This window comes from Salmo trutta, chromosome 36 (assembly GCF_901001165.1).
Source record: "Salmo trutta chromosome 36, fSalTru1.1, whole genome shotgun sequence".
Classification (NCBI taxonomy): Eukaryota; Metazoa; Chordata; class Actinopteri; order Salmoniformes; family Salmonidae; genus Salmo; species Salmo trutta.
In genome coordinates, this window is record NC_042992.1 from 4,999,895 (window position 1) to 5,027,203 (window position 27,309).

Below are 27,309 nucleotides of genomic sequence, written 5' to 3' on the forward strand. Positions count from 1 at the left end.
TGGTTTAAGGAGAAACATTTAAATGTCTTGGAATGGCCTAGTCAAAGCCCAGACCTCAATCCAATTGAGAATCTGTGGTATGACTTAAACATTGCTGTACACCAGTGGAACCCATCCAACTTTGAAGGAGCTGGAGCTGTTTTGCCTTGAAGAATGGGCAAAAATCCCAGTGGCTAGATGTGCCAAGCTTATAGAGACATACCACAAGAGACTTGCAGCTGTAATTGCTGCAAGAGGTGGCTATAAAAGTTTTGACTTTGGGGGGGGGAGTGAATAGTTATGCACGCTCAAGATTTCATTTTTTTTGTCTCATTTCTTGTTTGTTTCACAATAAAACATATTTTGCATCTTCAAAGTGATAGGCATATTGTGTAAATAAAATGATACAAACCCCCCCAAAAATACATTTTCATTCCAGGTTGTAAGGCAACAAAATAAGAAAAATGCCAAGGGGGGTGAATACTTTCACAAGCCACTGTAGACATAATAGTTTTGCAGTTAAAAACACATGTTGCCAGTTAACGTACATGAGGACCTGTCTAATATAATCTAGTCAGCCCTCTGATCATGCAAGATCAATCCTCTATCAACCCAATGTCACAGGAAGGCCAAAAAAGATCATCAAGGACATCACCTGTTCACCACGCTACCATCCAGAAGGCGAGGTCAGTACAGGTGCATAAAAGCTGGGACCGAGAGACTGAAAAACAGCTCAAGGCCATCAGACTTGTTAAATAGCCATCACTAGCCATTACTCATCCCTGCACCTTAGAGGCTGATGCCCTATTTACGATGGCGCCGGAGGGGAGGGCTGCCATCTTATCGGCTCTTAACCAACCATACTATTTTTATTTTTTTTAAATTGCGTTGTTCGTAACTTGTTTAGTACATAATGTTGCTGCTACTGTCTCTTTTGACCGAAAATTGCTTCTGGACATCAGCACTGCGATTATTCAACTCAAACTGGACGAAAAGTTCTTCAATGAGTCGGACGGGATGGATATACTACACACACCCGACCAGGCCCAGATGATTTGCTGGAAAAGGAAACAGGGATTTTGTGGAAAAAGATCAGGGTGCCTTGCAAGGATCAGGCAACAAGTGACTAGTCTGCCTTTGCTTTCCGTCCTGCTAGCTAATGTTCAATTACTGGAAAATAAATGGGATGAGCTGAAAGCACAAATATCACACAAATGGGACATTAAACACTGTAATATCTTATGTTTCACCGAGTCGTGGCTGAACGACGACATTAAGAACATACAGCTGGCAGGTTTTACACTCCATCGGTAGGACAGAACAGAAGCCTGTTAACAAACTATAGTTTTGGCAAGTATTCACTGACATTTTCAACCTCTCCCTGTCTGAGTCTGTCATACCAACATGTTTCAAGCAGACCACCATAGTGCCTGTGCCCAAGAACACTAAGGTAACCTGCCTAAATGACTACCGACCCATAGCACTCACGTCTGTTGCCATGAAATGCTTTGAAAGGCTGGTCATGGCTCACATCAACAACATTATCCCAGAAACCCTAGACCCACCCCAATTTGCATACCGCACCAACAGATCCACAGATGATGCAATCTCACTCTACACTGCCTTTTCCCACCTGGACAAAAGGAACACATATGTGAGAATGCTATTAATTGACTACAGCTCAGCGTTTAACACCATAGTGCCCTCAAAGCTCATCACTAAACTAAGGACCCTGGGACAAAACACCTCCCTCTGCAACTGGATCCTGGACATCCTGACGGGCCGCCCCCAGGTGGTGAGAGTAGGCAACAACACATCTGCCATGCTGATCCTCAACACGGGGGCCCCTCAGGGGTGAGGGCATGGCCAGGCATGACTCCAACACCATCATTAAGTTTGCTGATGACACAACAGTGGTAGGCCTGATCACCGACAACAATGAGACAGCCTATAGGGAGGAGGTCAGAGACCTGACCGTGTGGTGCAAGGACAACAACCTCTCCCTCAACATGATCAAGACAACGGAGATGATTGTGGACTACAGGAAAAGGAGGACAGAGCACGCCCCCATTCTCATCGACGGGGCTGTAGTGGAGCAGGATGGACTGTAGTGGAGCAGGATGAGAGCTTCAAGTTCCTTGGTGTCCACATCAGCAACAAACTAACATGGTCCAAGCACACCAAGACAGTCGTGAAGAGGGCATGACAAAACCTATTCCCCCTCAGGAGACTGAAAAGATTTGGCATGGGTCCACAGATCCACAAAAAGTTTTACAGCTGCACCATCAAGAGCATCCTGATGCGATGCATCACTGCCTGGTACGGCAACTGCTCGGCCTCTGACCGCAAGGCACTACAGAGGATAGTGCGTACGGCCCAGTACATCACCGGGGCCAATTTTCCTGCCATCCAGGACCTCTATACCAAGCGGTGTCAGAGGAAGGCCCTAAAAATTGTCAAAGACTCCAGCCACCCTAGTCATAGACTGTTCTCTCTGCTTCCGCACGGCAAGCGGTACCGGATGCGCCAAGTCTAGGTCCAAGAGGCTCCTAAATAGCTTCTACCCCCAAGCCATAAGACTCCTGAACAGCTAATCAAATGGCTACCCAGACTATTTGCATTGCCCCCCCTCCACTCTTTTACGCCGCTGCTACTCTCTGTTATTATCTATGCATAGTCACTTTAATAACTCTACCTACATGTACAAACTACCTCAATTACCTCGACACCAGTGCCGTTGGACATTGACATTGACTCTGTACCGTAATACCCTGTATATAGCCTCCACATTGACTCTGTACCGGTACCCCGTGTATATAGCCTCCACATTGACTCTGTACCGTTACCCCCTGTATATAGCCTCCACATTGACTCTGTACCGGTACCCCCTGTATATAGCCTCCACATTGACTCTGTACCGGTACCCCCTGTATATAGCCTCCACATTGACTCTGTACCGGTACCCCCTGTATATAGCCTCCACATTGACTCTGTACCGGTACCCCCTGTATATAGCCTCCACATTGACTCTGTACCGGTACCCCCTGTATATAGCCTCCACATTGACACTGTACCGTAACACCCTGTATATAGCCTCCACATTGACTCTGTGCCGGTACCCCCCTGTATATAGCCTCCACATTGACTCTGTACCGTAACACCCTGTATATAGCCTCCACATTGACTCTATTCCGGTACCCCCTGTATATAGCCCCGCTATTGTTATTTACTGCTGCGCTTTAATTATTTGTTTTTCTTATCTCTTACTTTTGTTTTGCATTTTCTTAAAACGACATTGTTGGTTAAGGGCTAGTAAGTAAGCATTTCACTGTAAGGTCTACACCTATTGTATTCGGCGCATGTGACAATTAACATTTGATTTTGATTTGATATACATAGACATAGAATAATTGATCACTTTAATAATGGAACACTAGTCACTTTAATAATGTTTACATACTGCTTTACTCATCTCATATGTATATACTGTTTTCTATTCTACTGTATTTCTACTGTATTTTAGTCAATGTTGTTTGTCCTAATATGTATATATAGCATCATGGAGTCCCTCTTCCCTCCTCACCACCCTGGGTTCTTAACATGCCTGCTACATCTGGTGGCGGAGTGCTGGAACAACATCTCTGTGTTCCGGGCCAGACTGGGAAGTTTCTCTGGGTCCACAGGTAAATGGTAGGAAAGTTATTGGTTGGCCACACTCCAAGTGCTGATCAGACACAGCTGGTTGGATGGCAGTGGTAGGGTTAGGGTTAGGTTAGAGGGTCCTGTTCTGCCCCACCAGTCCGCACTCTGGGAGCAGCCCCCCTCAACTGGAGACTCTGAAACAGAAGGACAGGAAGAGATCAGGACCAGACACACTGTGATCTTGGAAATCAAAGATCTTTACTAAAACGTTACTAGTTCTAGTGAGGGAGAACTAGCATAGTTTTAGGAAGTGAGACAGACACCCACTAGCTATATGTCATCCTGATGGGTGGTGCTGAATGAACAGCGCCACCAGCAAGGTAGAGGAAGAGCAGGAACTCAAACAGCAGGTTGCTGTCCAATGGGAGGATCCGGGAGGGACGGACAGATTCTGGGGTGTTGAGGACTGAGAGGGGCGGGGCCGAGAGACCTACTGCTCCAAGACGGATGGGGACATAGACGTAGTGGGTTAGTGTGTGTTACTGCTTATTCCACAAAATAACTTTATGCGGAGAAAAAAGTGCAGGAAAAATATTTCCCAGGACATTAAAGCTTGTTGGTGAAACCTAGTCAATTTAGCGGGTAATCTTTCAGGAAAAATTTTATTTCAGTAAAAACTGAAGACCTCCCTACTTATTAAACACGTATTAATACCACATTGATAATGTATTGAGAAAACATATTTTCAACCAATTGATCTTGGAAGTGTTATTTATGTCAACAAAATCCAACACTTCCGAACCTCCTTCACCTATTTTATTACAGAGGACTGACTTTTTTTTAGTTTGTGAGACTTATTTTTTCCAGATAAAATCAAGAAACTACTTATTGATCTCTTTACAGGTAGAGGGATTTACAAATAAAGATAATGAGGGGTACACAAAGCAAGACAGTCCCTCTGCCTTGGACAGAGGCACTCTCCCAAGTATAGAAAGATCCATTTGTAGCAAATTATTAAATATGTTCTTGCTTTTCTTAATTTTAGGAGAGAAATGAATATGTTGTCTGACAAGTGTTTTTTTTTTAATAGATGTATTCCTAAATATTTAACACAGTCCTTTTACAGGAATATTTTATATTTCTTTATCATCAGAGTCAAATTTTGATTTCTCTGTTAAAAATGGATAAGCCATGCAGATTTGCATCATTCAGAATATCTAGAGGTAGAAGTTCCACAACCAAAATGAATAAAAAGGGAGAAAATGGGCATCCCTGTCGTACACTTCTGTTGATACTGAATATTTTGGATGTATTACGGTTTAGTATCACAGAACTATTTATATCTTTGTAAAAAAAAGCTAATGACTTGTTCACAGAAACCAAAAAGTTTAAGAGACCGAAAGAGAATTTCATGTTCAATTATGTCAAAGTCTTTACAGAAGTCCAAAATTAAAACAGCATCTGAGTCAAATTGCATCTGAATAATGTAAAAGGTCCAAGACTAAACAAATATTGGAGTTTATGTCACGGCCCTTCATAAATCCTATTTGAGTCTAATTTATAATATTATCTACTCCTTTCTTTAATCTTTTTTGGCAGAAACCAGAGCAATCAACGTGTAATGTTGAATCAATATTTAATAACATAATTTGTCTCCAAGTGTCAATGGGAGAAGGGTCTTTATCTGGCTTCAGGATCAGTGAAATAAGGCCCTGTTTCATAGTGGACACAATATCACCATTTTCAATTCAATCTTGAAACACACAAAAAAAGTAAAAAAAAAATAGGGTAATCTAGTAACTTCCAAAAGTGCCTATAGAATTCAACTGACAGACCATCAGGTCCATGTGAAACTTCCGCATTTTGTGTTTTGGTACCAAAATGACGTCAGACCAGGCTCTCTTGCTGATTGGTGGTCCAGCGCCTCTTTGCCCTGTCGGTTGTTAAGCGCATTTTGTGACATTTTAGCCAACTAGCTAATGTGTCCCCCCCATTGGAGTTAGCCTGACGAATTCAAGATTCCCCTAGTCTGTCCCGTGGGATTCGTTATAATGGCCGACAAGGAAGGTAAATGGTCATCTTGTTGCTATGTTACTGTTCACATAGTGTTGATAACATCTTGCTAATCAGCTAGCTAACAGATTAATTCTAACGTTAGCTTGCTAGCGTGCTAATGCGCCGGGTTTTGCACCACTCTTTTTTTTTACGGAAGTCTGGTCGGAGACATTTAAAACACACTTGCGGCTTGCTCTCTGGCCAAAGATACTCGTTTAGTCTGTGCTCTGACTTTATGTAGCTAGCGAGCTAACCAGCTAGTTACGAAGGTATTCCCATACCTTGTCTTAGCTTAGGCAGCTACCTGGTTAACTTTGCTAGGTGGCATTGAAGTCTGATCAAACTGTATTCGTCACGTACAGTTTACAGGAGGAATAAAATATGTATTGAAATGGTTACGTGCTAACTCCCTAAACATTGCAGTACAATAATCAATAGTAAAAAGTCAACTAACAACAGGTCAGTGACGTTAGAAGGTAGCTAAAATGCATAGTAATAAACTGATATGTACACAATATAATACACCGTTAGGGATGAGTGATATTATGATAGTATCGACGATTATTGACAGCGGTTGTCGATGGTGAAGACCTCGTAGTTTAACAGATGATGGTTTTAGCCTATTTGAACTTGATTGAGAATAACACCAAAGCGGCTCAAAATGTCCAGTCAGAAAATATTCTCTCTCTTTCTCTGATGCATGGCCCTATACCCTAAAGTAAACCTATTCAGTTTTTATCCATACATACAGGTCCGTCATTGCTGGCACCCTTGATAAAAATGAGTAACAAAGCAAATTATATATATTTTTTTATGCTAATACAATTGCTCAGAGAAATATATTTTTATTTAAAAAGTAATGAAAATAATTATTTAAAAGTTAAGGGTTAAAATTATTGACACCTCTGTTTGCAATACTCTAGCACCCTCCCCACTGCGAGGATAACGGCACAGCCCTTTTCTGAAAATGTTTTCTGATATTGGAGAACACCTTCACCGGGATCTTAGACCAGTCCTCCATACAAAATCTTTACAGATCCTTAATATCCTTTGTCTGTGCTTGGACTGCCCTCTTCAATTATTGTTGTCTCTCAACAATGACAAGCCAGTAGCGGACGATATTTCCACTCCTATTTGCTATGTTTTCAATTTAAGCCTACTAGAAAGTGTGTTCCTCCAGGCCTGGAGGGAAGCAAAAGTCATTCCACTACCTAAGAATAGTAAAGCCCCCTTTACTGGCTCAAATACCCGACAAATCGGCCTGTTACCAACCCTTAGTAAACTTCTGGAAAAACTTGTTTGACCAGATACAATGCTATTTTACAGTTAAACAAATTGACAACAGACTTTCAGCACGCTTATAGGGAAGGACATTCAACAAACACAGCACTTACACAAATGACTGATGATTGGCTGAGAGAAATTGATGATAAAAATATGTTTGGGGCTGTTTTGTTAGACTTCAGTGCTGCTTTTGACATTATCAATCATAGTCTGCTGCTGGAAAGGACTAGGGCCTGTAGGACCTGCCTTGTTGATAGTGTTGTTAAGAAGGTAGAGCAGCGCTTTATTCCATTAAGTGTAAAGTGTAAAGCCACTTGTTATGGCTTTACACCCCCTGCTATAATGTGGATAAAGAGTTACCTGTCTAATAGAAGACAGAGGGTGTTCTTTAATGGAAGTCTCTCCAACATGGGGCAGCAAGGTAGCCTAGTGGTTAGAGCGTTGGGCTAGTAACAAAAAGGTTGCACGTTCGAATCCCCGAGCTGACAAGGTACAAATCTGTCGTTCTGCCCCTGAACAAGGCAGTTAACCCACTGTTCCTAGGCCGTCATTGAAAATAAGAATTTTTTTCTTAACTGACTTGCCTAGTGAAATAAAGATAAAATAAAAACATCATCCAGGTAGAGTCAGGAATTCCCCAGGGCAGGTGTCTTAGGCCCCTTGCATTTTTAATCTTTACTAATGACAAGTGTCTATGTATGCGGATGACTCAACCCTATTGCAGTTAGTTTCAGAGTGGGTGGCAAGGAATAAGTTAGTCCTAAATGTTTCAACAACTAAAAGCATTTTATTTGGGACAAATCATTCACTAAACCCAAAACCAACTAAATCTTGTTATAAATTATGTGGAAATTGAGCAAGTTGAGATGACTAAACTGCTTGGAGTAACCCTGGATTGTAAACTGTCCTGGTCAAAACATATTGATACAACAGTAGCTAAGATGGGGAGAAGTCTGTCTATAATAAAGCACTGCTCTACCTTCTTAACAACACTATCAACAAGGCAGGTCCTACAGGCCCTAGTTTTGTCAAACCTGAAACCTGGACTACTGTTCAGTCGTGTGGTCGGGTGCCACAAAAAGGGACTTAGGAAAAGTGCGGTTGGCTCAGAACAGGGCAGCACGGCTGGCCCTTAAATATACACAGAGAGCTAACATTAATAATATGCATGTCAATCTCTCCTGGCTGAAAATGGAGGAGAGATTGACTTCATCACTACTTGTATCTATGAGAGGTATTGACATGTTGAATGCACCGAGCTGTCTGTTTGAACTACTGGCGCACAGCTCAGACACCCATGCATACCCCACAAGACATGCCACCAGAGGTCTCTTCACAGTCCCCAAGTCCAGAACAGACTATGGGAGGAGCACAGTACTACATAGAGCCATGACTACATGGAACTCTATTCCACATCAGGTAACTGATGCAGCAGTAAAATAAAAAAACGGATAAAAATATACCTTATGGATCAGCGGGGACTGTGAAGCAACACAAACATAGGCACACACACAGATTTAATACTGTAGATATGTGGTAGAGTAGGGGCCTGAGGGAACACAGTGTATTGTAGATATGTGGTAGTGGTGGAGTAGGGGCCTGAGGGAACACAGTGTATTGTAGATATGTGGTAGTAGAGTAGGGGTCTGAGGGAACACAGTGTATTGTAGATATGTGGTAGTAGAGTAGGGGTCTGAGGGAACACAGTGTATTGTAGATATGTGGTAGAGTAGGGTCCTGAGGGAACACAGTGTATTGTAGATATGTGGTAGAGTAGGGGCCTGATGGAACACAGTGTGTTGTGAATGCGTTGTAATGTTTTTTTTTTATGTTGCTGGACCTCAGGAAGAGTAGCTGTGGGGGTCCATAATAAATACAAATTAAACCACAGGTTTTCAATAGGGTTCAAGTCCGGAGACTGAGATGGCCATTGTAAATGGAGATTTCCTTTTTTTGGGGGGGGGTTATTGTCTTGCTGGGAGATCCACTTGTAGCTAAGTGTCAGCCTCCTGGCAGACACAGCCAGGTTTTTGGATAAAGTGACCTGTTACTGGGTAAAGTTCCTGATGCTGTTAACCTTAACAAGGGTCACAGGACCAGTGGAAACAAAATAGCCCCTTAACATCAAAGATCCAGCACCATATGTACAAGCTACTTTTCTGCATTTGTTTTTTCAACACCAAAACCCCCACCACTGTCTCTATGTTCATGTCATCTGACCATAGCACTGATACCAATCCAAGTGCCAATGCCGTTTATCAAACTCCAGGCAGTGCTGTGGTTGGATGGTCTATAGAGCTGGGCCTCCCGTGTTGAGTCAGAGTAGCCTACCACCTAGCTTGCTGCGGCTAGCCAAACTATGCAATGCAATGTTTTTTTTATTTGGCTAGTTATGTCCTCTTTATTCAAATGTCACTTGTACAGAAAGTTAACGTCATACACTTGAGTGAACAAAACATTAAGAACACCCTGCTCTTTCCATGACAGACTGACAATGTGAATCCAAGTGAAGGCTATGATTCCCTTATTAATGTTAATTCCTCTTCAGTGTAGATGAAGGGGGTTTAAAGAAGTATTTTCAAGCCTTGAGACATGGTTGAATGGACAAGATGAGATTTAAGTGCCTTTTTAACAGGGTATGGTAGTAGGTGCGCTGCGTTGCGCACCGGTTTGTCAAGAACTGCAACGCTGCTGGGTTTCCCCCCATGATTAACAGTGTCCCGTGTGTATTAAGAAGGGTCGGACACCCAAAGGACATCCAGTCAACTTGATACAACTGTTGGAAGCATTGGAGTCAACATGGGCCAGCATCCCTGTGAAATACACCTTGTGGAGTCAGTGTCCCGATGAATTGAGGATGTTCTGGGGGGGGGGGGGTGTTCTTAATGTTTGGTATACTCAGTGTATGCTGCATCCTACTCAATGTTACACTATCTTCTGTTGACAACAGAGACAGCTCACCACAGTGTCAGAGACTGGAACTGCAAAAATCTACAATATATCTGAAATTAGCTAACATTGCCCAACATTCACACCATAAATGTTCTCTCTCTCTCTCTGTCTCTGTCTCTCTCTCTCTCTCTCTCTCTCTCTCTGTGTGTGTCTCTTTCTCTCTCTGTGTGTCTCTCTCTCTCTCTCTCTCTCTGTCTCTCTAGGTGTTTTTGATGATGCAGTGGAGGAGAGGGTGATAAATGAGGAGTATAAGATCTGGAAGAAGAACAGTCCATTCCTCTATGACCTGGTGATGACCCACGCTCTGGAGTGGCCCAGCCTCACCGCACAGTGGCTGCCGGATGTATCCAGGTATACACGCACAACGCTAACAAGACATCTCAAAAACACACCTTAGTTTTGGCCTTAAACTACCCACTGATGCCACGTTCTCCGGTCCCGCGTCCTCTGTTTGGTTGCTGTCTTGTTTGTTTACCAGGCCTGAGGGGAAGGACTTCAGCGTGCACCGTCTGGTTCTGGGGACGCACACGTCAGACGAGCAGAATCACCTGGTCATCGCCAGCGTTCAGCTGCCCAATGACGATGCCCAGTTTGATGCTTCGCACTACGACAGCGAGAAAGGCGGTGAGACACTCTTTCTTCTTACAGACACACGCAAGGGGTGTGAACGTTAAAACAGAATTTAATCTTTAACGTTAAGAGAAAGAAAAAAAAAACGAACGCAAAAACAAAGTTTTTATTTTCTCCACAACATTAAAATCACAGTGCATTTATCACCACACTAACAGGTCCAGAAACATAAACAAACAGGCCTACCTAGCAACGCTGGAACGTTAGGCAGAGGATAGGCCTACCTAGCAACGCTGGAACGTTAGGCAGAGGATAGGCCTACCTAGCAACGCTGGAACGTTAGGCAGAGGATAGGCCTTCCTAGCAACGCTGGAATGTTAGGCAGAGGATAGGCCTACCTAGCAATGCTGGAACGTTAGGCAGAGGATAGGCCTACCTAGCAACGCTGGAACGTTAGGCAGAGGATAGGCCTACCTAGCAACGCTGGAACGTTAGGCCTACCTAGCAACACTGGAACGTTAGGCAGAGGATAGGCCTACCTAGCAACGCTGGAACGTTAGGCAGAGGATAGGTCTACCTAGCAACGCTGGAACGTTAGGCAGAGGATAGGCCTACCTAGCAACGCTGGAACGTTAGGCAGAGGATAGGCCTACCTAGCAACGCTGGAACGTTAGGCAGACGATAGGCCTACCTAGCAACGCTGGAACGTTAGGCAGACGATAGGTCTACCTAGCAACGCTGGAACGTTAGGCAGAGGATAGGCCTACCTAGCAACGCTGGAACGTTAGGCAGACGATAGGCCTACCTAGCAACACTGGAACGTTAGGCAGAGGATAGGCCTACCTAGCAACGCTGGAACGTTAGGCAGAGGAGATACGCATCTCAAATGATTTGCCAGGGATATAAACTGCACGTCATCGTGGTTAAGTTGGGTGGGCGAAAAGCGCTGATTACAGTAATGATTACAGTTGATATGTAGCCATTGTCAATGACCCTACTTGAGTCACAAGGTCATTTGCTAATTGAAAGACTGCGAGCGCCGTTTGAGCCGCGGCTCGCGCTACTGAAACATTTAATATCACTGTTCACCGTTTACTCCTGTTTCAACAAAGTGTTATTCCCTTTATAAATACAGTTAACTTTGTTATTCCCTTTATAAATACAGTTAACTGTGTTATTCCCTTTATAAATACAGTTAACTTTGTTATTCCCTTTATAAATACAGTTAACTGTGTTTAGAAAGCTACAATTTATTATTTTTAACAAGTGTATATAAAACTCCCCAAATGTGGGTATATTTTACCCTGTTTGATTTGTGAGTTTAAACTTGGTCAGAAGGCTTCTGTTGAACATGGAACAAGAAAAACAACAGACTAAGGAATCTGCTCTTTGCCTTCAACAAAACAATGTTTTTTTTGTAGCATATTTCAGTCTAGGTTACAAGGCCCCCCCCCCCCCCCCCCCCCCCCCCCAAACCTAGGTAGGTTCTAATCAAAATGGCGCACTATTGCAGTTCCCCAAAGATAGATAACATGCATTAATTGTTCCAGAGCTGCAGCTCATTGTTGGAACACATTTCCCTACTTTAATCAACCAGTCCGTATTGAATCTGTGATAAAGCTGTTGTGATTTGCCAAGGAATGTAGCTTGTCTACAGTTTTTGTTAAGTGTATGTCATCAGTTACATGGGGCAGTCGTTCCTGGAGGCCTAGTAGGGGTTTGGTTGTGCTGCGTTCGTATGTGTAGAGAGAGAATGGTTGGATCAGAATGGCGTGAGAGACCTGATTCCTACTGTGGTACCTGCCCCAAGCAGATTCCTGACCCCTACTGTATTACTGTGGTACCTGCCCCAAGCAGATTCCTGATACCTACTGTATTACTGTGGTATCTGCCCCAAGCAGATTCCTGATACCTACTGTATTACTGTGGTACCGACACCTACTGTATGACTGTGGTACCTGCCCCAAGCAGATTCCTGATACCTACTGTATTACTGTGGTGGTATCTGCCCCAAGCAGATTCCTGACCCCTACTGTATTACTGTGGTACCTGCCCCAAGCAGATTCCTCATACCTACTGTATTACTGTGGTACCTGCCCCAAGCAGATTCCTGATACCTACAGACTTACTGTGGTACCTGCCCCAAGCAGATTCCTGATACCTACAGACTTACTGTGGTACCTGCCCCAAGCAGATTCCTGATACCTACTGTATTACTGTGGTATCTGCCCCAAGCAGATTCCTGACCCCTACTGTATTACTGTGGTACCTGCCCCAAGCAGATTCCTGATACCTACTGTATTACTGTGGTACCTGCCCCAAGCAGATTCCTGATGCCTACTGTATTACTGTGGTACCTGCCCCAAGCAGATTCCTCCTACCTACTGTATTACTGTGGTACCTGCCCCAAGCAGATTCCTGATACCTACTGTATTACTGTGGTACCTGCCCCAAGCAGATTCCTGACCCCTACTGTATTACTGTGGTATCTGCCCCAAGCAGATTCCTGACCCTTACTGTATTACTGTGGTACCTGCCCCAAGCAGATTCCTGACCCCTACTGTATTACTGTGGTACCTGCCCCAAGCAGATTCCTGACCCCTACTGTATTACTGTGGTACCTGCCCCAAGCAGATTCCTGACCCCTACTGTATTACTGTGGTATCTGCCCTGATACCTACTGTATTACTGTGGTACCTGCCCCAAGCAGATTTCTGATGCCTACTGTATTACTGTGGTACCTGCCCCAAGCAGATTCCTGATACCTACTGTATTACTGCGGAAGAACTTCATTACCCCCTATCGGTCATACCATGCAATAGGATTTGACGTGGAATTTTATGAAATGTTATCGTTTTTAACGGAAACCTTTAGATTGCAGTTTTTAACGTGAAAACAAATGTTCCATTTGTCACATCCCTAACACACACACACACACACACTTCTCAATGCCGTCCAATCCAAGACCTCGGCTTGGAAAGTGAAGGAATCTACTTTGCAGTAGTACATAATGATAATAAACAGTTGCTTTCCTGTCTCCTTCTCTATGTAGAGTTTGGAGGTTTTGGCTCAGTGAGTGGAAAGATAGAGATTGAGATAAAGATCAATCATGAGGGAGAGGTGAACCGGGCCAGGTACATGCCCCAGAACCCCTGCATCATTGCTACCAAGACACCCACCTCAGACGTACTGGTCTTCGACTACACCAAGCATCCATCCAAACCTGGTAAGGCCTGAAAGGGAAGGGCCTGGTTCCATTTAGCTGTTCCCTAGCTCCTTCCCCTTTAAGACCTCCTTCCCCTTTAAGACCTCCTTCCCCTTTAAGACCTCCTTCCCCTTTAAGACCTCCTTCCCCTTTAAGACCTCCTTCCCCTTTAAGACCTCCTTCCCCTTTTAATACCTCCCTAACGCCAACCCATGCACAGATCTGGGAGTAAGTGTAAGCCATTGGATATTGGCTGCAAGTGTTTTTCCGTGGGCTTCCATTTGGTTTAGGAGAACCGCTGCCGCAGTAGTATGTCATTGGTTGAAGCTCGATGTTAAATTCAAAACATCTCTTTCATCATATCTATGCCAATTTGACACCAATGTCGATGAGTGATTGGAGGTACGGTACACAACTGTACCCTCGTCTGGCCATTTACAGAGAGGCGCGTACTGGATTATTAACAGTTGTTAGCTATTAAAGATTTTGCGCCCACCTAGCTCAAATTCTAGACGTCGAATTAAAACAAGATTATAGCGTCCATAATGGATGTAAAAAAAATAAAAAAATTTTTTTTAAATTGTCAGATTGATTAAAAGTTTGTTGGTGCAGTTTTTATAAAATGTATAAAAAAAATATATATATTTTTTAAATAAAATGTATAATTTATCGCTCTCACGTTTCTGTCCGTTAAGAACCAATGACGTGCTACCTTTTTTGTAGCATTTCTGCCAATTTAAAAACATATTTTTTCTCAGCCGACGCTCAGATGTTCTAACACCGGGTCGAGCAACTCGAGTTGCTACTGTAGTAGGTCAAAGCTGTGTACTGGAAAACCTTGGTAGAGCATGGGTGGAATAGGCGTTGTGGTGCTCGGGGAATTTCCTTGCTTTTTCGTCTTCAGACCGATGCCTACTTCTCTTTTTTTTTTAAATGTTGTTTTGTTTTTAATTGTACTATATTTTAGGTAACATGTCCAGTTCAATAAAAGGACAACATGGTAGCCAATATAACCAGTGTGTCTTGTCCTCTTCCACAGACCCTTCAGGAGAGTGTACTCCAGACCTGCGCCTGAGGGGACATCAGAAGGAGGGCTACGGCCTCTCGTGGAACCCTAACCTTTCTGGGTGTCTCCTTAGTGCTTCAGACGACCATGTAAGAGAACACACCCACAATGCAATTGGTAACCAGTAAGGCTGACATACCACAACACACAGATCATCTCAAATCATTACAGGTGAAGGAAAGGAAACACCTTTAGCCTGTTGAAATAAAACACTCCTCTTTTTCTGTCTCTCTTTCTACTCAAAGTTGCTTTATTGTCATGAAATTCAGGCAGGATGTATTCCCGAAGCATCCAAAACATTTCCAATACAAGACCTACAGATGGAAACAAAAAAACATATTAATGGGAGTGTTTTCTTCGACTGTGGAGGGTCTGGGTCGCTGTGGAGGGTCTGGGTCGCTGTGGAGGGTCTGGGTTGTTGTGGAGTTCTGTGGAGGGTCTGGGTTGCTGTGGAGGGTCTGGGTCGCTGTGGAGGGTCTGGGTTGCTGTGGAGGGTCTGGGTTGTTGTGGAGTTCTGCGGAGGGTCTGGGTTGCTGTGGAGGCTCTGGGTCGCTGTGGAGGCTCTGGGTCGCTGTGGAGGCTCTGGGTCGCTGTGGACGCTCTGGGTCGCTGTGGAGGCTCTGGATCGCTGTGGAGTTCTGTGGAGGGTCTGGGTCGCTGTGGAGTTCTGTGGAGGGTCTGGGTTGCTGTGGAGGGTCTGGGTCGCTGTGGAGGCTCTGGGTCGCTGTGGAGGGTCTGGGTCGCTGTGGAGGGTCTGGGTCGCTGTGGAGGGTCTGGGTTGTTGTGGAGTTCTGTGGAGGGTCTGGGTCGCTGTAGAGTTCTGTGGAGGGTCTGGGTTGCTGTGGAGTTCTGTGGAGGGTCTGGGTCGCTGTGGAGGGTCTGGGTCGCTGTGGAGTTCTGTGGAGGGTCTGGGTTGTTGTGGAGTTCTGTGGAGGGTCTGGGTTGTTGTGTTCGGGGGGGGGGGCTGTGTCGTTCAGTTGGGGGGATTGCTGTGTAGTTCAGCTTCCACACCACAACCCTCCACTGTGGAGTGAGGATCACTATTATGTGGAGGCAATTAAGTGTTATAAATAAATGAAAGTAAAGTAATATGTACAGTACCAGTCAAAAGTTTGAACACACCTACTCATTCAAGGGTTTTTTCTTCATTTTTACTATTTTCTACATGTTGAATAATAGTGAAGACATCAAAACTATGAAAAAACACATGGAACAAATCAAAATATATTGCATATTTGAGATTCCTCAAAGTAGCCACCCTTTGCCTTGATGACAGCTTTGCACACTCTTGGCATTCTCTCAACCAGCTTTACCTGTAATGCTTTTCCAACAGTCTTGAAGGAGTTTCCACATATGCTGAGCACTTGTTGGCTGCTTTTCCTTCACTCTGCGCTCCAACTCATCCCAAACCATCTTAATTGGATTGAGGTCAGGTGATTGTGGAGGCCAGGTCATCTGATGCAGAACTCCATCACTCTCCTTCTTTGGCAAATAGCCCTTACACAGCCTGGAGGTGTGTTTTGGGTCATTATCCTGTTGATAAACAAATGATAGTCCCATTAAGGGAAACCAGATGCGATGGCGTATTGCTGCAGAATGCTGTGGTAGCCATGCTGGTGAAGTGTGCCTTGAATTATAAATAAATAACAGTGTCACCAGCAAAGCACCATCACACCTCCTCCTCCACGCTTCACGGTGGGAACCACACATGCAGAGATCATCCGTTCACCTCCTCTGCGTCTCACAAGGACACCGCGGTTGGAACTTAAAAGCTCAATTCAAGGCACACTGAACCAGCAAGTCTCTTCTTATTGCTGTACTTTGATTTGTTTAACACTTTTTTGGTTACCACATGATTCCATATGTGTTATTTCATAGTTTTGATGTCTTCACTAGTCGAACTAAAGAAAAACCCTTGACTGAGTAGGTGTTCTAAAACTTTTGACTGGTACTGTACATCCAAAGAATAGTGTTTATCTAATGGTCACTCACTGTCCCTCACTACGACCTGATGAAACATATTTATCTAGTGGTCGGTCACTCATTGTCCCTCACTACGACCTGATGAAACATATTTATCTAATGGTCACTCACTGTCCCTCACGTGTTGGGGAAGCCTATAACCTGCTCACCAAACCTCCCCCTATACCGCTTTGGAGAAGTAAAAAAATGATCTTGTTTAAGATACTACAAAATACCTTCCCCAGATTAATGCTGACACAAATAGCCCGGTATTTATAAGGGTCTAATTTGTCTCCGCTGTTATATATTGTGGATATAAGCCCAATATATATATATATATATATATATATATATATATATATATATATATATGCTCTCAACCACAGGATTTGGTGCTTATTCTTGAAATTCAAGTGTTTTTTATTTTTTTATTTGTTGGTTCTAATATTTTGAAGATTTTCTATGTCTCGTTCGCTCTCTCTCTCTCTAGACTATCTGTATGTGGGACATCAGTGCAGTACCTAAAGAAGGGAAGATTGTGGATGCTAAAACCATCTTTACAGGACATACTGCTGTAGTGGAAGATGTATCCTGGCATCTCCTCCATGAGTCACTGTTTGGATCTGTAGCGGACGACCAGAAACTCATGATGTGAGTTGTTCAAACCTGGCAATCTGTTATTAAAATGAACTCTGAGCAGAGGTCAACTGTTGGTCCCTAACCTTTGATCTCTCTCCCTCAGATAGAATGGGAATCTTACTTGCTTATTAATCATTTCCATAATCCAGAATTTGTACAGAAACAGTCCATAACAAGATTATTTTATAGGTTGGTTTTATTTAAATGTACAAAAAGGCATAATGGTGTTATTTAGTCGTTTCGATACAGAAAACTGTATTGCACTGCAGCAACGGACTGATTTTTAGAGGTCAACTCAACCATCTGTCCCTTAACCTTTGACCCCTTGTCTCTTTCAGCTGGGATACTCGTTCCAACAACACGTCCAAGCCCAGCCACGCTGTGGACGCCCACACAGCAGAGGTCAACTGTCTCTCCTTCAACCCCTACAGTGAATTTATCCTGGCCACCGGCTCTGCAGACAAGGTTGGTTTTCGTAACGCTTTACTTGAAGGGGAAGCAAGGGTTGGAACTAGTTAAGGGAACGGAACCGAAAGCAAAAGTGATCTATACTGTTACCGCAACAAAACTATTATTTTGAAAAGCATGGGGACCGGTTAACAACTATCTTTAACGTTCTGGGGATTCTTTCCCAGTCCCACAAAGAAAACGCAACAAAGCACCCTAGGCAAAGCACTCACTTTTATCACTTCGATTCATATTCCAGTGTTCTGCCTGCCAGCTGAAAACCTTTTGCCAGTGTGTATGTGTGTAGGTTACCGGCCCATCCCTCTGAAGCATGCATAGTCTACTGTAGCTACTGACTTTACAAGCATGATTCAGAAATTAGGGAGGGAGATTTTATTAGAGGAAGGCTTTCAATTTTTCAATGCTAGTTTAAGGATACTATAGTTATCACATTTTCACATTGGATTTATTAACTACAAAAAGGTAAGACTTTAAAAAAAAAAAATTATTTTAATTCTGGTGCTGCTCTGCACACAAGCTTGTTAGCTAGCTAGCGAACGTTAGCTCTGATCTAGCTGTCAAGCTCTAGCCAGAATTATGTGTATTGGAACTGATAGTCATGATAGAAAATCCTTAATAGAAAATGACTCAAGTAAATGTCACCCAGTAAAATACTACTTGAGTAAAAGTATTTGGTTTTAAATATACTTAAGTATCAAAAGTAAATGTAATTGCTAAAATATACTTAAGTTTCAAAAGTGAAAGTATAAATCATTTCAAATTTCATATTATGCAAAGTAGACGGCACCAATTTCTTGTTTTTAAAATGTATGGATAGCCAATGGTACACCCCAACACTCAGACATAATTTACAGATAGCCAGGGGTACACTCCAACACTCAGACATAATTTACAGATAGACAGGGCCCACACTCCAACACTCAGACATCATTTACAGATAGCCAGGGCAACACTCCAACACTCAGATAGTATTTACAGATAGACAGGGCCCACACTCCAACACTCAGACATCATTTACAGATAGCCAGGGGAACACTCCAACACTCAGACATCATTTACAGATAGCCAGGGGTACACTCCAACACTCAGATAGAATTTACAGATAGCCAGGGGTACACTCCAACACTCAAATATAATTTACAAAAGATGCATTTGTGTTTATTGAGTCCTCCAGACCAGAGGCAGTAGGGATGACCAGGGATGTTCTCTGTTTAGTGAGTCCTCCAGATCAGAGGCGGTAGGGATGACCAGGGATGTTCTCTGTTTAGTGAGTCCTCCAGATCAGAGGCAGTAGGGATGACCAGGGATGTTCTCTGTTTAGTGAGTCCTCCAGATCAGAGGCAGTAGGGATGACCAGGGATGTTCTCTGTTTAGTGAGTCCTCCAGATCAGAGGCAGTAGGGATGACCAGGGATGTTCTCTGTTTAGTGAGTCCTCCAGATCAGAGGCAGTAGGGATGACCAGGGATGTTCTCTGTTTAGTGAGTCCTCCAGATCAGAGGCAGTAGAGATGACCAGGGATGTTCTCTGTTTAGTGAGTCCTCCAGATCAGAGGCAGTAGGGATGACCAGGGATGTTCTCTGTTTAGTGAGTCCTCCAGATCAGAGGCAGTAGAGATGACCAGGGATGTTCTCTGTTTAGTGAGTCCTCCAGATCAGAGGCAGTAGGGATGACCAGGGATGTTCTCTGTTTAGTGAGTCCTCCAGATCAGAGGCAGTAGGGATGACCAGGGACGTTCTCTGTTTACTAAGTCCTCCAGATCAGAGTAGGATGACCAGGGATGTTCTCTGTTTAGTGAGTCCTCCAGATCAGAGTAGGATGACCAGGGATGTTCTCTGTTTAGTGAGTCCTCCAGATCAGAGGCAGTAGAGATGACCAGGGATGTTCTCTGTTTAGTGAGTCCTCCAGATCAGAGGCAGTAGAGATGACCAGGGATGTTCTCTGTTTAGTGTGAGTTGCACCATCTTCCTTTTCTACTAAGCATTCAAAATGTATCAAGTACTTTGGGTTGTCAGGGGACTTAAGTACTTTACATCGTCGGTCGGAACAATGGAATGTAACGAAAGAATGGTTCTGTTCAGAACGAAAGGATTGGAAATGATTTTGGTCCCAATCCCTGACTATGGGGCTACACGATGCTTATAACCTGTTATGACAGCTGCGTGTCCGTTTATCCACTGGCTCTGCAGACAAAGTTGGTGTTTTGTATTCATGACACTGTCAGAGCTACATAACACTGTTATAACAGCTACATAAAACTTGTAATTTTTATTGATGTAATTAAAAATAAAGGCCAAAGGCTTATTTCCATAAGCCATGACATGTCATAAGGGTTACGTAACAGTAATGACGGCTGTATGTCATCACATGCCTGTGTTGTCTCTCCTCAGACTGTGGCTCTGTGGGACCTGCGTAACCTCAAACTGAAGCTCCACTCGTTTGAGTCGCACAAAGATGAGATCTTCCAGGTAGGACACAGTTTAGCAAGACTTTGTTTAGTCTCGTCCTCTAAGCCCTGTGATTGGTCCTGTGTCTGATCTGAGCTCGCCGATTTGGCTGCTGCAGGTCCAGTGGTCGCCTCATAACGAGACCATCCTGGCGTCCAGTGGTACTGACAGGCGACTCAACGTGTGGGACCTCAGGTAGGACATAAAGACTCTTAGCACCTTTCACTACAATAGTAATGCAGGAAGTATTCACACTTGACTTTTTCCACATTTTGTTGTTACAGCTTGAATTTAAAATGTATTAAATTAAGATGCTTTGTCACTACACACAATACCCCATAATGTCAGTGGAATTACAGTACCAGTCAAGTTTGGACACACCTACTCATTCAAGGGTTTTTCTTTATTTTTACTATTTTCAACATTGTAGAATAATATTGAAGACATCAAAACTATGAAATAACACACATGGAATCATGTAGTAACCAAAAAAGTGTTAAACAAATCCAAATATATTTGAGATTCCTCAAAGTAGCCACCCTTTGCCTTGATGACAGCTTTACACACACTTGGCATTCTCTCAACCAGCTTCTTTTCCAACAGCCTTGAAGGAGTTACCACATATGCTGAGCTCTTGTTGGCATCTTTTCCTTCTCTCTGCAGTCCAACTCTTCCCAAACCATCTCAGTCGGGTTAAGGTTGGCTGATTGTGGAGGCCAGGTCCTGATGCAGCATTCCATCACTCTCCTTGGTAAAATAGCCCTTACACAGCCTGGAGGTTTGTGTTGGGTCATTGTCCTGTTGAAAAACAAATGATAGTCCCACTAAGCTCAAACCAGATGGGATGGCGTATTGCTGCAGAATGCTGTGGTAGCCTTGCTGGTGAAGTGTGACTTGAATTCTAAATAAATCACTGACAGTGTCACCAGCAAAGCACCCCCACACTATCACACCTCCTCCTCCATGCTTCACGGTGGGAACCACACATAAGGAGATCATCTGTTCACCTACGCTGCTTCTCAAAGACACAGCGGTTGGAACCAGAAATATCAAATTTGGACTCATCAGACCAAAAGACTGATTTCCTCCGGTCTAATGCCCATTGCTCGTGTTTCTTGGCCCAAGCAAGTCTGTTCTTCTTATTGGTGTCCTTTAGTAGTGGTTTCTTTGCAGCAATTTGACCATGAAGGCCTGATTCACACAGTCTCCTCTGAACAGTTGATGTTGAGATATGTCTGTTACTTAAACTCTGTGAAGCATTTATTTGGGCTACAATTTCTGAGGCTGGTGACTCTAATGAACTTATCCTCTGCAGCTGAGGTAACTCTGGATCTTCCTTTCCTGTGGTGGTCCTCATGAGAGACAGTTTCATCATAGCCCTTGATGATTTTTGCGACTGCACTTGAAGAAACTTTCAAAGTTCTTGAAATGTTCTGGATTGACTGACCTTTATGTCTTAAAGTAATGATGGCCTGTCATTTCTCTTTGCTTATTTGAGATGTTCTTGCCACAATATGGACTTGGTCTTTTACCAAATAGGGCGATGTTTTTCTGCTATCCCCTACTTTGTCGCAACACAACTGATTGGCTCAAAAGCATTAATTTGTGGAATTTATTTCCTTCTTAACTTTTAACAAGGCACACCTATTAATTGAAATATATTCCAGGTGAATACCTCATGAAGCTGGTTGAGAGAATGCCAACAGTGTGTAAAGCTGTCATCAAGGCAAAGGCTGGCTACTTTGAAGAATCTCATATAAATATATTTTGATTTGTTTAACACTTTTTTTTTGGTTAACTACATGATTTCATATGTTATTTCAGAGTTTTGATGTCTTCACTATTATTCTACAATGTAGAAAATAGTACAAATTAAGAAAAATCCTTGTATAATCGGTGTGTCCAAACCTTTTAATTACACTTTGGATGGTATATCAATACACCCAGTCACTACAAAGATACAGGTGTCCTTCCTCTCCGGCAACTGAGTTAGGAAGGAAACCGCTCAGGGATTTCACCATGAGGCCAATGGTGACTTTAAAACAGTTAGAGTTTAATGGCTGTGATGGAAAACTGAGGATGGATCAACAACATTGTAGTTACTCCACAATACTAACCTAAATTACAGAGTGGAAAGGAAGCCTGTACAGAATAAATAATATTCCATAAACATGCAAATCCAAAACAACACATTACTGAGTACCACTTTCCATATTTTCAAGTGTTGTGGTTGCTGCATCATGTTATGGGTATGCTTGTAATCAGCAAGGACTGGGGAGTTTTTCCCAGGATAAAAAATAAACGGAATGCAGCTAAGCACAGGCAAAAACCTAGAGGAAAACAACATGATTCAGTCTGCTTTCCACCAGACACTGGGAGACATCCACCATTCAGCAGGACAATAACTTAAAACACAAAGTCAAATATACACAAGTTGCTTACCAAGATCACATCAAATGTTCCTGAATGGCCTAGTTAGTTTTAGATTTAAATTGTCTTGAAAATCTATGGCAAAGACTTGAAAATGGCTTTCTAGCTATTATCAACAACCAACTTAACCAAGCGTGAATAATTTTTGTTCAAAGAATAATGTGCAAATATTGTACAATCCAGGTGTGCAAAGCTCTTAGACTCACAGCTGTAATCTCTGACAAAGGTGACACTAACGACTCGGGTGTGAATACTTATGTAAATGAGAGATTTCTGCATTTCATTTTCAATAGATTTCTAAAAACGTGTGTTCATTTTTGTCATTATGGCTTTATTGTGTGAAGATGGCTGAGGGGGAAAAAACAACAAATGACAATCCGTTTTGAATGTAGGCTGTATCACAACACAGTGTTCAATAAGTCAAGGATACTGTGTACATATTATTGTATTATCTCTAGGCCTTCGGTAAAAGTCATTGCTGTGTTTTTGTTTTGTAGTAAAATAGGAGAGGAGCAGTCTGCAGAGGATGCAGAGGACGGTCCCCCTGAGCTACTGGTGAGGTTTACAGTGATGGCACCTTCCGAAGCTTCATGTTCCGTTGATAGGGAACTTGTTCCATTGAAAATGATTGGTTTGACCAGGAGTTGAGCAGCAGCTAGGCCAGGAAGCAATAGTGAGGTAAACACTGTCAATTGAAGGTTTCCCAACCCTTTCCCTAGTTCATCCATGGAGGACACACAGCCAAGATCTCTGACTTCTCGTGGAACCCCAACGAGCCCTGGGTCATCTGCTCTGTGTCTGAGGACAACATCATGCAAGTCTGGCAGATGGTGAGACACACACACACACACACACACATTCAAGGTCTCACCACACACACTCACACAGTCTCCCAGGTTTACTCCCTCCACACCACCTCTGTCTCTCCCTCCAGGCTGAGAACATTTATAACGATGAGGATCCAGAAGCAGGAGGAGACCAGGAAGTCACAGCCTGAGTGATCCAATCAGGCGTGACTCCACCCCCTTTCCAAATCCAAGTACTCCGCCTTCCTTTTGTACTCTGAACAATATCATGAGGCACAAAATGCCGCTGGGTTGTCCCCCAATAATGTATGCGTTCACCTGAAATGCGCACTCATTCACTACTTCCCACAAATCTAAAAGGATTGGATTGATGGAGGTATGGGAATGTTCTACCCTATTTCTTATACCACTTATTTCCTTTCAAATCAGTGAAGAGAATTGAACAAGTGTATACTTTGTGAGGAAGGTGAGATCATTGGGACGTAGCCAGAAACTACTTTTCCCTTGACTCAACAGATGAAGGTGTCACAGGAGCAAACTCCTCCCTCTGTCTCGCTTGCTTGCTCGCTCTCTCTGCATTGTAAAAGAGTAATTTATTGTCTAAGAAAAATCTCTCTCTTCTAGAACTGGTTTTGTACTGTAATATAAAGAGTATTTTTTTATAATCCCTCGATTGCCCCCACCCCACCCGTGGCGATACGACAAACTCCCATTTGACTAATTCTGTTAGAAGCGCCATTTCCCGCTGAATAGGATACAGCCAATAGTGAGTCTCTGTCCCAGTTCTTCTTCTTCTTCTTGTTTAACAATGATGGTTAAAGAGCTGAGTTAGTATCCTCTCTAAGAAACTACTATCTGTACCAACCATTATGCAGAATGTCACATTTACATTCAATAGGCCCATGAAGCCAGATAATTAATATATATGAATATATATATTTTTATCATTTTGTGTTTGGTTGAAGTGTTTTAGCTAGTCCTCGGTGGATGTGATGTCTGTTTTTGGATATTGTAATGTCTGTTTTTGGATATTGTGATGTTTGGATTTTGTGATGTCTGTTTTATTTTATTATTATTATTATTATTATGTCTTTTCCTTGTCATCTTACTCTCCTCTATTCAGATGTGCTTTCTGAATAAAATGTTTTTCCATTCAGCTTTGACTTGGCGTTCATTTGAAATGAGAATCATGATGGGTTAAATGTTTTTTTTTTCCGTTATTAAGCTTGTTGACTCTTAATTCACTCAGCTGATAATGCTTTGTTCTTTATCTAATACTCACGGGTCAATTCCACCTGAGACTGCCCCCGCTCCAGTGTGTCACCAGTGTTTGTTACGTGAGCTATATTGTTCTATTTATTGGTGAAGTATGTTTCCATCAGGTGAGTGAGCAGAATCAACAACGTCTGCATCATCAAGACAGGTGCTTTGTGGGAAGGTGTTAACCCATGTTCAGTTAGCCATTGTCATGTAAATGAAATTAAAAAGTAGTGCTCTACATAGGGAATAGGGTGCCATTTGGTACACTGCGTCTGGGCTCACTCTCACTCCGTTAGCCTCTGTTATTGTTTAAAAACATTCCACCATGTTGCCCTTATATGCACACCATCCCTCTCCCTCCTTCTGTCCCATATGGTACCCTAATCCTCACATAGTGCACTACTTTTGACATAGGGCCCTAATCAAAAGTAGGGCCCTATGTAGGGAATAGGGTGCCGTTTTGGAGCACAAGTCCCTGTGCTCTGACTCATCACTCACACAGTTTAGTTTAAAAGGACACCTTTTATTTGTTGCACTATGAAGAATGCATTACATCTATCTTCAGACTGTTCCAGAACCTTCTTCTCTACAGATGTTTTACCATGTCTTTTTAAATATAGAATGAGAATGATGGCGAGCTTGTTTTCTCTAGATACCCTTCCCAATCTGATGGGAATTCCCTGCAGATTTCAGCTACCAGTGTACAAAACTGCCTTGCTTTTTCCTGGTTTTCTACTTCCTGGTTTTCTACTTCCTGTTTTTTTTTTTTTTTTTTTTTTTTTACAATCGGGTAGAACCTTCTGAAAGGTGTATTAAAGTACATTTGTAAGGATGGTATGATTGTTGGAAAGGAGTAACTATGAACTGAGAAAAGGTTGTTTGTGTCCTGTAACCTAAACTGAAAGACTTATTTGTCCCGGTGATTTTCTCTTGCACTCTGGTTACATCATTCTTGTTATTGTCTTTGACAATACCTCTAAAGAGGAAACAAAACACCAGATTACAGTCAATATTTACAACCTTGTTAACCATATTATAAACTAGTGTCTAGTTACATTATAATTCACTGATTCTAATAGCAAATGTGAGTTAGGAGTGTGAAACGGTCAATTGTCTCACCTGTACAGGTAGAGTTCTTTAGTAAGTCTGTCTCTCAGTTCCTCCATCTCCTTGGTTTCCCTCTTCTGGATTTGTAGCTTTGTCTTCTGCTCTCTGTTAGTGTCCTCCAGCCTGTCCTCTGTTTCCTGTGGGGAGGGAGACGGAGGGCTAAATACGGCTTCAGAAACGTTTCATAAACCTGCCATAAGTGTTCATAAACCTGACATGAGTGTTTATAAACCTGACATGAGTGTTTATAAACCTGACATGAGTGTTTATAAACCTGACGTGTTAATAAACCTGACATGAGTGTTTATAATGAACTGATAGGCTGGTGTTTTAATCTATGTCTGTGTATGTTGGAGGGATTTGTTATGAGTGTGAAGCATTTCTGGACAGCCTTGTAATTCCTACCCTGTCTACTGGACCTTATTCCATCTCTCCCTTCATCCCTCCATACCCTGTACTACTCCATGTCCTCTCTCCTGTGGGTCTCTCCTCCAGGCAGGCTCTCTGCAGCCCCAGCCTCTGTCCCTCCTCCCTCAGGGGCCCCCGATGGGCCCTCAACTCCTGGGCCTCTGACGTCCTCTCCCTCCGCTTCAACAGGGCCAGCAGCATTGGCTCATACCTGGGGGAGGAGGAGAGATGATGATGCATTTAGTTGCACCTGCCATAACATCTGTAAATATGTGTACGTGACCAATAAACTTTGATTTGATTTAATGGAAGTTGGTATCATGATAAATAAGTATTGATTATAGTATCAATCATGATAATTGTGTACATCATAACTGTTGTGTCAATCCTAGTGCCATGCTTAACTAGAGATCACCTTTGAGTTATGAGAGAGAATACCTTTCCTCCAGGGCCTTGAGACCCCCCCTGCAGGTACTGCTGTATGTCCCCACACGAGGTCCTCTTGCTCTGGGTCATCTCCTCTATGGGGTTGGGTGTCTGGCTGGGTGTCTGGAGCTGGGACTGCAGAGTGGAGAGCTGGGTCTGGTGGGTGGAGAGCTGGGTCTGGTGGGTGGAGAGCTGAAACTCAGAAGAACCCGCATTGCCTTCTCTGGTGGGTGGAGAGCTGGGTCTGGTGGGTGGAGAGCTGGGTCTGGTGGGTGGATTGTTGGGACTGCAAGGTGGAGAGCTGGGTCTGCAAGATGGAGAGCTGGGTCTGGTGGGTGGAGAGCTGGGTCTGGTGGGTGGAGCGGAGTTGAGACACCTCCCCAGTCAGCTGGATGATCAGTGTGTCGAGTTCCATCTGGGGAAGAGAGAGAGAGGGAGGGAGAGGGACATGAGAGAAACTCAGAAGAACCCGCATTGCCTTCTCTGAGCTCTGATGAAGAAGTAGTTATTCTCGAACACAGGTGGTTCTGAAACACCAAGGTTCCAGAATTCTCTGACGGTTCTGGAGCACTCTATTCTGGAACATTTAGAATGCTCCAGAACAC

General features: G+C 43.2%; 1 protein-coding gene and 1 long non-coding RNA gene across 2 annotated transcripts; one reads left to right on the forward strand and one right to left on the reverse strand.

Moving 5' to 3' along the window:
- Window positions 1-5,531: 5,531 nt before the first annotated feature.
- On the forward strand, window positions 5,532-24,659 carry LOC115176297 (histone-binding protein RBBP4-like). Its single transcript, XM_029736234.1, has 12 exons — window positions 5,532-5,688; window positions 10,116-10,263; window positions 10,391-10,536; window positions 13,535-13,708; window positions 14,727-14,842; window positions 17,206-17,366; window positions 17,693-17,819; window positions 20,211-20,288; window positions 20,386-20,462; window positions 23,195-23,252; window positions 23,417-23,527; window positions 23,632-24,659. The coding sequence occupies exons 1-12, from the start codon at window positions 5,673-5,675 to the stop codon at window positions 23,692-23,694; spliced, it is 1,275 nt and encodes a 424-aa protein (XP_029592094.1). The 5' UTR covers window positions 5,532-5,672; the 3' UTR covers window positions 23,695-24,659.
- A 610-nt stretch (window positions 24,660-25,269) lies between these two features.
- LOC115176298 (uncharacterized) lies at window positions 25,270-26,985 on the reverse strand. The gene is made up of 4 exons (XR_003872211.1): window positions 26,717-26,985; window positions 26,322-26,489; window positions 25,883-26,007; window positions 25,270-25,739 (listed from the first exon to the last, which is right to left on the reverse strand). It is a non-coding gene; the product is annotated as an uncharacterized LOC115176298 (long non-coding RNA).
- Between the last annotated feature and the right edge of the window lie 324 nt (window positions 26,986-27,309).

What these genes read in the sequence shown, in the direction of transcription:
- LOC115176297 (XM_029736234.1), top strand. An exon ending in TGGCTGCCGGATGTATCCAG is followed by an intron (nt 10,264 to 10,390) that starts GTATACACGCAC and finishes TTTGTTTACCAG; the next exon opens with GCCTGAGGGGAAGGACTTCA. An exon ending in ACGGTCCCCCTGAGCTACTG is followed by an intron (nt 23,253 to 23,416) that starts GTGAGGTTTACA and finishes CCCTTTCCCTAG; the next exon opens with TTCATCCATGGAGGACACAC.